At 46.5% G+C, this 12,423-nt stretch overlaps 1 protein-coding gene across 1 annotated transcript in view; it reads left to right on the plus strand.

Annotated features, from left to right (window-relative positions):
- Nucleotides 1-12,423, plus strand: part of LOC115115937 (immunoglobulin superfamily member 3-like) — a 188,225-nt gene that overhangs the window by 87,136 nt on the left and 88,666 nt on the right. Inside the window, exon 4 of the mRNA XM_065005754.1 lies at nt 10,091-10,175. Coding sequence (XP_064861826.1) covers nt 10,091-10,175 — 85 coding nt within the window. The remainder of the gene's footprint in view (nt 1-10,090; nt 10,176-12,423) is intronic.

Consider the following 12,423-nt stretch of genomic DNA (forward strand, 5'->3'; position numbering starts at 1 on the left):
ATGGAGAGAGGGGGATGGGGTAGAAGAGAGATGGAGAGGGGGATGGGGTAGAAGAGAGATGGAGGATGGGGTAGAAGAGAGATGGAGATGAGGAGGATGGGGTAGAAGAGAGGGAGTGGAGAGAGGAGGATGGGGGTAGAAGAGAGAAGGAGATGATGGGGTAGAAGAGAGATGGAGAGGGGGATGGAGTAGAAGAGAGATGGAGGATGGGGTAGAAGAGAGAGGAGGATGGGGTAGAAGAGAGATGGAGGATGGGGTAGAAGAGAGATGGAGAGAGGAGGATGGGGTAGAAGAGAAGTGGAGAGAGAAGGATGGGGTAGAAGAGAGGGGATGGGGTAGAAGAGAGATGGAGAGAGCGATGAAGAGAGAGGGGATGGGGTAGAAGAGAGATGGAGAGGGATGGGGTAGAAGAGAGATGGAGGATGGGGTAGAAGAGAGATGGAGGATGGGGTAGAAGAGAGATGGAGGGATGGGGTAGAAGAGAGATGGAGAGAGGAGGATGGGGTAGAAGAGAGATGGAGAGAGGGGATGGGGTAGAAGAGATGATGGAGAGAGGAGGATGGGGTAGAAGAGAGATGGAGAGGGGATGGAGGTGGGGTAGAAGAGAGATGGAGAATGGGGTAGAAGAGAGATGGAGAAGAGGAGGATGGGGAGGATGGGGTAGAAGAGAGATGGAGAGAGGGGGATGGGGGGGTAGAAGAGAGATGGAGAGAGGGGGATGGGGTAGAAGAGAGATGGAGAGAGGGGGATGGGGTAGAAGAAGATGAGAGATTGAAGAGAGGGGATGGGGTAGAAGAGAGATGGAGAGAAGGAGATGGATGGGGTAGAAGAGAGATGGGGGGATGGATGTAGAAGAGAGATGGGGATGGGGTAGGATGGGGTAGAAGAGAGATGGAGGATGGGGTAGGAGGATGGGGATGGGGTAGAAGAGAGATGGAGAGGGGTAGGAGGATGGGGTAGAAGAGAGATGGAGAGAGGGGGATGGGGTAGAAGAGAGATGGAGAGAGGGGGATGGGGTAGAAGAGAGATGGAGAGGGGGATGGGGTAGAAGAGAGATGGGGGATGGGGTAGAAGAGAGATGGAGAGAGAGAGGAGATGGGGTAGAAGAGAGATGGGGGATGGGGTAGAAGAGAGATGGAGAGAGGGGATGGAGTGGGGTAGAAGAGAGATGGAGAGAGGGGATGGGGTAGAAGAGAGATGGAGAGGGGGATGGGGTAGAAGAGAGATGGGGGATGGAGTAGAAGAGAGATGGAGGATGGGGTAGAAGAGAGATGGAGAGAGGAGGATGGGGTAGAAGAGAGATGGAGAGAGGAGGATGGGGATGGAGAGAAGAGAAGAGAGATGGAGAGAGGAGGATGGGGTAGAAGAGAGATGGAGAGGGGGATGGGGTAGAAGAGAGATGTAGAGAGGGGGATGGGGTAGAAGAGAGATGGAGAGAGGAGGATGGGGTAGAAGAGAGATGGAGAGAGGGGGATGGGGTAGAAGAGGATGGAGATGGGGGAGAAGAAGAGATGGAGAGAGGGGGATGGGGTAGAAGAGAGATGGAGGATGGGGTAGAAGAGGAGATGGAGGATGGGGTAGAAGAGATGGAGGATGGAGTAGAAGAGAGATGGAGATGGGGTAGGAGGATGGGGTAGAAGAGAGATGGAGAGAGGAGGATGGGGTAGAAGAGAGATGGAGAATGGGGTAGAAGAGAGATGTAGAGAGGAGAATGTGGTAGAAGAGGGGGATGGGGTAGAAGAGAGATGGAGGGGTAGAAGGAGGGATGGGGTAGAAGAGAGATGGAGAGAGGGGATGGGGTAGAAGAGAGATGTAGAGAGGAGGATGTGGTAGAAGAGAGATGGAGAGAGGAGGATGGGGTAGAAGAGAGATGGAGAGGGGATGGGGATGGGTTAGAAGAGAGATGGGGTAGGATGGAGGAGGGGTAGAAGAGAGATGGAGGATGGGGTAGAAGAGAGATGGAGAGAGGAGGATGGGGTAGAAGAGATGGAGAGAGGGGATGGGGTAGAAGAGAGATGGAGAGAAGGAGATGGAGGATGGAGTAGAAGAGATGGAGAGAGGGGAGGATGGGGTAGAAGAGAGATGGAGGATGGGGTAGAAGAGAGAGATGGAGAGGGCGATGGGATGGGGTAGAAGAGATGGAGAGGGAGATGGGGTAGAAGAGAGATGGAGGATGGGGTAGAAGTAGAAGAGAGGATGGAGAGAGGAGGATGGGGGGGATGGGGTAGAAGAGAGGAGGATGGGGTAGAAGAGAGATGGAGGGGGTGGTAGAAGAGAGATGAAGAGAGGGGATGGGGTAGAAGAGAGATGGAGGATGGGGTAGAAGAGAGATGATGGAGGATGGAGTAGAAGAGAGATGGAGAGAGGAGGATGGGGTAGAAGAGAGGTGGAGAAGAGGAGGATGGGGTAGAAGAGAGGTGGAGAGAGGAGGATGGGGTAGAAGAGAGATGGAGAGAGGGGGATGGGGTAGAAGAGAGATGGAGAGAGGGGGATGGAGTAGAAGAGATGGAGAGAGGGGGGGGTGGGGTAGAAGGGGTAGAGATGGAGGATGGGGTAGAAGAGAGATGGATGGGGTAGAGGAGGATGGAGGTAGAAGAGAGGTGGAGAGAGGGGTAGGATGGGGTGGGGTAGAGAAGAGAGATGGAGGATGGGGTAGAAGAGAGATAGAGGGATGGGGTAGAAGAGAGATGGAGGATGGGGATGGGGTAGAAGAGAGATGGAGGATGGGGTAGAAGAGAGATGGAGGATGGAGTAGAAGAGAGATGGAGAGAGGAGGATGGGGTAGAAGAGAAGTGGAGAGAGGAGGAGGATGGAGGTGGGGTAGAAGAGGATGATGAAGAGAGGGGGATGGGGTAGAAGAGTGATAGAGGATGGAGTAGAAGAGAGATGGAGGATGGGGTAGAAGAGAGATGGAGGATGGGGTAGAAGAGAGATGGAGAGAGGAGGATGGGGTAGAAGAGAGATGGAGAGAGGGGATGGGGTAGAAGAGATGGAGAGAGGAGGATGGGGTAGAAGAGAGATGGAGAGAGGGGGATGGGGTAGAAGAGAGATGGAGAATGGGGGATGGGGAAAGAGAGATGGAGAGAGGAGGATGGGGTAGAAGAGAGAGAGAGAGGAGGATGGAGAAGAGGGGGATGGGAAGAGATGGAGGATGGGGTAGAAGAGATAGATGGAGAAGAGGGGGGGGATGGGGTAGAAGAGAGAGGAGGATGGGGTAGAAGAGAGGGGGATGGAGTGGAAGAGGAGAGGAGGGATGGGGGGATGGAGTAGAAGAGAGATTGAAAGAGGGGGATGGGGTAGAAGAGAGATGGAGAGGAGATGGGGTAGAAGAGAGATGGGGAGATGGATGGGGTAGAAGAGAGATGGAGGATGGGGTAGAAGAGAGATGGAGAGAGGAGGATGGGGTAGAAGAGAGATGGAGAGAGGAGGATGGGGTAGAAGAGAGATGGAGAAGAGGGGGATGGGGTAGAAGAGAGATGGAGAGAGGGGGATGGGGTAGAAGAGAGATGGAGAGGGAGGATGGGGTAGAAGAGATGATGGGGGATGGGGTAGAAGATGGGGTAGAAGAGATGGAGAGAGGAGGATGGGGTAGAAGAGAGATGGGGGATGGGGTAGAAGAGAGATGGAGAAGAAGAGATGGAGAGAGGGGATGGGGTAGAAGAGAGATGGAGAGAGGGGGATGGGGTAGAAGAGAGATGGAGAGGGGATGGGGTAGAAGAGAGATGGGGGATGGAGTAGAAGAGAGAGATGGAGGATGGGGTGGGTAGAAGAGAGATGGAGAGAGGAGGATGGGGTAGAAGAGAGGGGAGAGATGAGAGAGGGGGATGGGGTAGAAGAGAGGGGAGGAGGATGGGGTAGAAGAGAGATGGAGAGAGGAGGGATGGGGTAGAAGAGATGATGGAGAAGAGGAGGATGGGGTAGAAGAGAGATGGAGAGAGGATGTAGAAGAGATGGAGAGATGGGGTAGAAGAGAGATGGAGAGAAGGAGGATGGGGTAGAAGAGAGATGGAGAGAGGGGATGGGGTAGAAGAGGGATGGATGGGGTAGACGAGAGATGGAGAGAGGGGATGGGGTAGAAGAGAGATGGAGGATGGGGTAGAAGAGAGATGGAGGATGGAGTAGAAGAGAGATGGAGGATGGAGTAGAAGAGAGATGGAGGATGGGGTAGAAGAGAGATGGAGAGAAGAGAGATGGAGGTAGGATGGGGTAGAAGAGAGATGGAGAGAGGGGGATGGGGTAGAAGAGAGATGGAGAGAGGGGGATGGGGTAGAAGAGATGGAGAGAGGGGGATGGGGTAGAAGAGAGATGGAGAGGGGGATGGAGTAGAAGAGATGGAGAGAGGGGGGGTGGGGTAGAAGGAGATGGAGGATGGGGTAGAAGAGAGATGGAGAGGGGATGGGGTAGCGATGGGGTGGAAGAGAGATGGAGGATGGAGTAGAAGAGAGAGATGGAGAGGGGTAGGATGGGGTAGAAGAGAGAGGTGGAGAGAGGAGGATGGGGTAGAAGAGAGATGAAGAGAGGGGGATGGGGTAGAAGAGATGGAGGATGGGGATGGGGTAGAAGAGAGAGAGAATGGAGTAGAAGAGAGATGGAGAGAGGAGGATGGGGGGGTGGGGGTGGAAGAGAGATGGGTCAGAATAATGAGGGGAGAAAGCAAGGGGGAGGGGAGAGATTCCAGTCCACACACCCACTGTTATTTAACGCACCTGGTGATGCCTTTTGAAAATCTGGTGGGTGGCAAATAAAACCATATAATTTCAACCAAGCATGTTGTGATTGTAGCCTGTTTCTAGACTGCTCATCATAGTACTATATCTTACTTAAGAGAAAACAAGTCCACTACTAGCAGCAGTTGTATGGGCTTGGCCAGGTGCCTGTCCTTGAATTCTCTCCCATATTTAGGCCAAGTCCACTCTCCTGTAGTGTATGTGCGCAGGCATACACATCTTGCATGTGTCCATCGCCTCATCCTTAATCTTACTCAGATTGAGGTCAAAGAGCGACTGGGAGAATCTCAAGGAGATCACATCTGTGTTTATACCAGGGCTGCACGATAAGGGCAAAAAAAATCGAATTTACTTTGTTTTTTGTGACCAAGATTTGAATTACGATAATAGATCAAAACACTTGGGTGAACTGTTGAAATCATAAAAATACATAAATACTTTTAATTTGTCAGTTTAAATACAGTGGACACTTGGAATGCAGTTTTGTTTGGCATGACAATTATTTAAAAGTAAGGGTGGAGATGGTTGTGACAGAGTAGGAACCAAAGTGTTGGTCAGTGTTTCCCATGGGACCCTAATTATACTGAACAAAAAATATAAACTAAACATGCAACAATTTTAACAATTTTACTGAGATTCTGTTCATATAAGGAAGTCAGTCAATTGAAATAAATTCATTAGGCCGTAATCTATGGATTTCAAATGACTGGGCAGGGGCTTAGACGTGGGTGCCAACCCGAATGAGTTTATCACCACTTCTCATTCATTCATTTCTTTATTTGTACTATTTTCTACATTGTAGAATAATAGTGAAGACATCAAAGCTATGAAATAACTCTTATATTATTCATGTAGTAACCAAAAAAGGGAGATTCTTCAAATAGCCACTCTTTGCCTTGATGACAGCTTAGCACACTCTTGGCATTCTCTCAACCAGCTTCATGAGGTAGTCACCTGGAATGCATTTCAATTAACAGGTGTGCTAATTTTGTTAATTTGTTGAATTTCTTTCCTTCTTAATGCATTTAAGCCAATCAGTTGTGTTGTAACAAAGTAGGGCTGGTGTACAGAAGATAACCCCAATTGGTAAAAGACCAGGTCCATATTATGGCAAAAACTGCTCAAATAAGCAAAGAGAGTCCATCATTACGACAGTCCATCATTACAGTCGTAAGAAATTAAGTTCAGTCAATACGGAAAATTTCAAGAACTTTGAAAGTTTGTTCAAGTGCAGTCACAAAAACCATCAAGCGCTATGATGAAACTGGCTCTCATGAGGACCGCCACAGGAATGTTAGACCCAGAGTTATCGCTGCTGCAGTGGATAAGTTCATTAGAGTTACCAGTCTCAGAAATTGCAGCCCCAAGTAAATGCTTCACAGAGTTCAAGTAACAGACACATCTCAACATCAACTGTTCAGAGGAGAAATCAGGCCTTCATGGTCAAATTGCTGCAAAGAAACCACTACTAACGGACACAATAAATAAGAAGAGACTTGCTTGGGCTAAGAAAAACGAGCAATGGACAATAGACTGGTGGAAATTTGTCCTTTGGTCTGATGAGTCCAAATGTGATATTTTTGGTTCCAACCGACATGTCTTTGTGAGACGCTGCATGGTTGAACGGAGGATCTCTGCATGTTTATTTCCCACCGTGAAGCATGGAGGAGGAGGTGTAATGGTGTGGGGGGGCTTTGCTGGTGACACTCTGGATTTATTTAGAATTCAAGGCACACTTAACCAGCATGGCTACCACAGTATTCTGCAGCGAAACGCCATCCCATCTGGTTTGGGCTTAGTGGGACTATCATTTGTTTTTCAACAGGACAATGACCCAACACACCTCCAGGCTGTGTAAGGGCTATTTTACCAAGAAGGAGAGTGATGGAGTGCTGCATCAGATGACCTGGCCTCCACAATCACCCAACCTCAACCAAGTTGAGATGGTTTGGGATGAGTCGGGCCGCAGAGTGAAGGAAAAGCAGTCAACAAGTGCTGAGCATATGTGGGAACTTACTTCAAGACTGTTGGAAAAGCATTCCAGGTGAAGCTGTGTGCAAATCTGTCATCATTGTAAAGGGTGGCTATTTAATGAATCTCAAATGTAACATATATTTGATTTGTTTAACACTTTTTTTGGTTACTACATGATTCCATGTGTTATTTCATAGTTTTGATGTCTTCACTATTATTCTACATTGTAGAAAATAGTAAAAAAATAAAGAAAAACCCTTGAATAAGTAGGTGTTCTAAAACTTTTGACCTCTAGTGTACACGTGTGTCACGCCCCTTTTTATGTCTCTATTTGGTTTGGTCAGGGTGTGATTTGGGTGGGCATTCTATGTTCTTTATTTCTATGTTTTGTCTTTCTATGTTTTGGCCGGGTATGGTTCTCAATCAGGGACAACTGTCTATCGTTGTCTCTGATTGGGAATCATACTTAGCCAGCCTGTTTTGCCACCTTAGGTTGTGGGATGTTGTTTTTTGTTACCTCTGTTTAGCCTTCAGAACGTGATGTTCGTTGTTCTTTGTTTGGTGTTGGGATTAAATAAAGAATCATGAACACGTACCACGCTGCACCTTGGTCCACTTCTTCCGACGAGCGTTACAACGTGGTCTGCGGTTGTGAGGCCGCTTGGACATACTGCCATATTCTCTAAAACGGCGTTTGAGGCGGCTTATTTTTTAAATATATTTCACCTTTATTCAACCAGGTAGGCTAGTTGAGAGCAACTTCTCATTTACAACTGCAACCTGGCCAAGATAAAGCAAAGCAGTGCGAAAAAAACAACAACACTGAGTTACATATGGAATAAACAAATGCACAGTCAATAACACAATAGAAAAATATGTGTACAGTGTGTGCAAATGTAGTAAGATTAGGGAGGTAAGGCAATAAATAGACCATAGAGACAAAATAATTACAATTTATCATTAACACTGGAGTGATAGATGTGCAGATGATGATGTGCAGGTAGAGATACTGGGGAGCAAAAGAGCAAAAAATAAATAACAATATGGGGTTGAGGTAGTTGGGTGGGCTATTTACAGATGGGCTATGTACAGGTACACTACTCTGACAGCTGATGCTAAAAGTTAGAGAGGGAGATATAAGTCTCCAGCTTCAGTGATTTTTGCAATTTGTTAGTCATTAGCAGCAGAGAACTGGAAGGAAAGGCTGCCAAAGAGGGATGACCAGTGAAATATACCTGCTGGAGCGCGTGTTGGTGTTGCTATGGTGACCACTAAGCTGAGATAAGGTGGGGCTTTATCTAGCAAAGACTTATTGAGGACCTGGAGCCAGTTGGTTTGGTGATGAATATGTAGCAAGGGCCAGCCAACGAGAGCATACAGGTCGCAATGGCTGGTAGTAAATGGGGCTTTGGTGACAAAAAGGATGGCACTGTGACAGACAACATCCAATTTGCTGAGTAGAGTGTTGGAGGCTATTTTGTAAATGACATCACCGAAGTCAAGGATCGGTTTTACGAGGGTAAGTTTGGCAGCACAAGTGAAGGATGCTTTGTTGCGAAGTAGGAAGCCGATTGGAGATGCTTAATGTGAGTCTGGAAGGAGTGTTTACAGTCTAACCAGACACCTAGGTATTTGTAGTTGTCCACATATTCTAAGTCATAACCATCCAGAGTAGAGATGCTAGTCGGGCAGGGCGGTTGCGGGCAACAATCGGTTGAAGTGCAGACATTTAGTTTTACTCAGATAGACCAACTAACTAGCGTTTTGCAAAACACAAAGTGGATTTAATTTCTTTAGGCAAACAGCCCTAATGTTGGAAACAAACATCATTATGTTGCCATCCAGAGTCACATTTAGTTATTTTCCAAGCTATAGCACACAATATTTTGCATACAGCAGGTTTGTAAAGGACCAAATAGTTTGTTCTGTTTCGTACAGCCCTAATCAGACCCTCACACCATGACCCCAGTGTGTCATGTCTGATTGGTTAAATGCATTCCAGACAGGATTTGATTGGCTTTGGGGACAGTAGCGTAGGTGGGGACAGTAGCGTAGGTGGGGATATGTTTTTGTCTGTGTCATGCCATCCCAGCTGTTTTGTGGACATGTGCCAACCCAGGGGATGTAGAGAAGAGAAGCAAGTTTCTGTTCAGAGTGTTTGGGTGGTTCTGGGGGGAGGGGGACAGGGAGAGGCGGATCAGGTGAGAGATATACGGGAGGTGTAGGCTGTTTTAGGGGTGACCTTGGTAGCGTAGAGTGGGTGGGTTGCTATGGCAACAGGAGGCTGTAGCATAGGAGGGTTGTTGTGGAATGAGTAGGCTCTCTCTTCTTTTTCCCTCTCTTTTTACCACTCCTGTCTCCTGTGTTAGAAATCTCTCTTCCTCCCTTTTTTCCCACCCTCGTATTGATTGGGCTAGTAGTGTGGTCTCTCCGTGTATGAGAAGTGATCTCTACTAGGCTTTTTACTCACCCTCGTATTGATTGGGCTAGTAGTGTGGTCTCTCCGTGTATGAGAGGTGATCTCTACTAGGCTTTTTACTCACCCTCGTATTGATTGGGCTAGTAGTGTGGTCTCTCCGTGTATGAGAGGTGATCTCTACTAGGCTTTTTACTCACCCTCGTATTGATTGGGCTAGTAGTGTGGTCTCTCCGTGTATGAGAGGTGATCTCTACTAGGCTTTTTACTCACCCTCATATTGATTGGGCTAGTAGTGTGGTCTCTCCGTGTATGAGAGGTGATCTCTACTAGGCTTTTTACTCACCCTCGTATTGATTGGGCTAGTAGTGTGGTCTCTCCGTGTATGAGAGGTGATCTCTACTAGGCTTTTTACTCACCCTCGTATTGATTGGGCTAGTAGTGTGGTCTCTCCGTGTATGAGAAGTGATCTCTACTAGGCTTTTTACTCACCAAATGAGTCCTCCGTCATTCCTTTGAACCTTCTCTCCCTACATAGGGCATTTCAGATTCTGTCTGAACGCTCTGTATCACAGACATGATATGGAGACTCCCATATCAAGCCTCCATCGTTCAGACTCAGAGACTTGTCATAAGAGACTTTCCCCTTAGTGACAGGGATTGCCTATAACTCATTTAATAGTAAAGTGTGATCAAACACACATCCTTTAGTGGGGTGAAAAAAGTTGGTGTAAAAGAAATAGAGCCCACACAGTCATAAGCTCCACCAGGCAGCTTTATGAATAAACACACAGCGTTTTCATCCTGCAGGGATGTTTGTCAGGTCGTTTCACCGGGAGTGTACCACACCCATATTGATAGACATAAAACAAGCGCCAATTAAGGCAGTTTATACATATTTAAGTTGAAAAGGGCAACACAAAAACAGTGTATAAAAGGCTCATATTGAGTTGCACCCCCCTTTTGCCCTCAGAACAGCCTCAATTTGTCGGGGCATGGACTCTACAAGGTGTCGAAAGCATTCCACAGGGATGCTGACTCCAATGCTTTCCACAGTTGTGACAAGTTGGATGGATGCTCTTTGGGTGGTGGACCATTCTTAATACACACAGGAAACTGTTGAGAGTGAAAACCCAGCAGCGTTGCAGTTCTTGACACGAACCAAACCATACCCTATTCAAAGTCACTTAAATATTTAGTCTTGCATATTCAACCTCTCAATTGCACATATATTCATATCTCAATTGTCTCAAAGCTTAAAAATCCTTCTTTAACCTGTCTCCTCCCCTTCATCTACACTGATAGAAATGGATTTAACAAGTGACATCAATAAGGGATCATAGCCTTCACCTGGTCAGTCTGTCATGGAAAGCACCGATGTTCTTCATGTTTTGTACATGCCGTGTATATACTATGTTATAACTGTATAACCAGTGGTGGAGATTTTGAGTGTGTGGGCTCTATTTCTTTTATACTGTAACTAATTTATTGTTAATTCAGATAAATTTGAACCAATTTTAGTTCAATTCAAAGTCATTTCAGTTCAATACAACCCAAATCTCGATACTGGTATGCTAAATATTGCATTCCATTTCCGGAGTTACATAGCCACAATTTCAGTGGGATAGAAATCAAACAAATTCCTGTATTTCCTGTGGTCTTTCATCCATCTCTCTCTTATGTTGTCATTCTTCCCAGTGCCTTGATAAACTGCAGTAACCTGATGTTGAACACAGATCCTCCTCCTCTTCTATGTCTTTTCTCTGATCTCTTTGTTCTCTCATTTCATTAGTGGTGGCTGTCTCTGTTGTTCCTGATATCTCTCTGAATCTCAATCTACACACACACACCCGCGCACGCACACGTACAAAGCGAAAGAGATTGGGATCAAGCTGTTTTTAGCATCTGTGCTCAGTCATACCAGGATAACTTCAGGATATATGGATACCACCAGGCTTGAAACTAGCCCATGTGACATCTCAACAATTACAATGTTTAAAATCTACAAACCACTTCAATACCATGCGCCTGGTGCACTATACACTCCACTACCATACATCTTGACAAAGCCCTTGAATGGCCAAGCATCTTAACCAGGGCTTGACAATACCACACTGTATTACTGGAAAGCCTACTCCATCCTCCATTCATTTATCCAGGCCAGCTAAAAGGATGACTGCTGCTGCTACCCATTGTGTCTTACACACTGATGTCTTTATACAATCTAGGGCTGTGTGTGTGTCTTCGCTGTGATCTCTGTCATTAGATCTAAACCACATCACAGTCCCCACTGCCCCTAACCGGTTAGATGAGCCTTTTCCCACTGAGATAATAGAACCTGAACAGGATATGAATCCAACTGACAGACATTCAGACAGGATGTATTGACCCTTTACACTGTGGGAATTGGCCATATGGATAGGGCTAAATTAAAAGGTTTCTTACTGAAGAAATATGAAATGCATCAGCGTGGTAGGAATTGAAAGGGAATACTTTGGAGATTCTGGGGAAAATATTAGACCAAAGTTGAGGACCCAACAGTTCACCTGACACAAGACTGACTCCAAACATTACACTTGTTGATTTTATGTGGATGTTGTATTTTCTGTACTTTTTGCCACATTTGTTGATAACACAGTCTGAAAATACTCTGGATTCATTCACTAACATGATAAGAATATTCCTGGAAAATGTGGGGTAGGTGCAACACAAGACAGATCAAGTAAGAGGACTAACTGGTGTCTCCAAGTGGCCACACACCTCTCAAAAGTGTGCACAGTTCCTAAGTCATTTCAATGCAACTATAAGGTGCTGTTTTGAGCTCTCCTAGCTGTGCCATTGAGGAACTAGTGCAAACATACTTGTAGATTTGTTTGTTTGGAACGCAACCCTACATCACCGCCATCACACAATTACTGTTGTTTACGCGATCCAAAAACGGCCCATAAAAAATTGTAATCTGGGTCAGTTGGGCATAATTTAAAAGCTTGTTCTATTGCCAACATGCCTAGCTAAGTTATAAAATACGATATTACAGTGTTAGGCTTCACAAGGCAATTCAGAGAAACACACACACATCCTCTTGACTGCTGCTGGGACATGTCATCATCTTCCATCCCAGAATAATCCTGCCGCCCACCGAGCCCCGTCTCTGTGTAGAGGGTTTTACCACTTCTCCCTCCCAAACCCGCCCCGTCTGTCTGTCTCTCCCGCTTTTCCTCTCTGTTTTTAACCGGAAGAGTTTGTTTGCTTCTGTTGTCAGCTATACATAGTAGCTCATTCTGAAATGTGTTCTCATTCCAAATA

This window comes from Oncorhynchus nerka, linkage group LG3, assembly GCF_034236695.1.
Source record: "Oncorhynchus nerka isolate Pitt River linkage group LG3, Oner_Uvic_2.0, whole genome shotgun sequence".
Lineage (NCBI taxonomy): Eukaryota > Metazoa > Chordata > Actinopteri > Salmoniformes > Salmonidae > Oncorhynchus > Oncorhynchus nerka.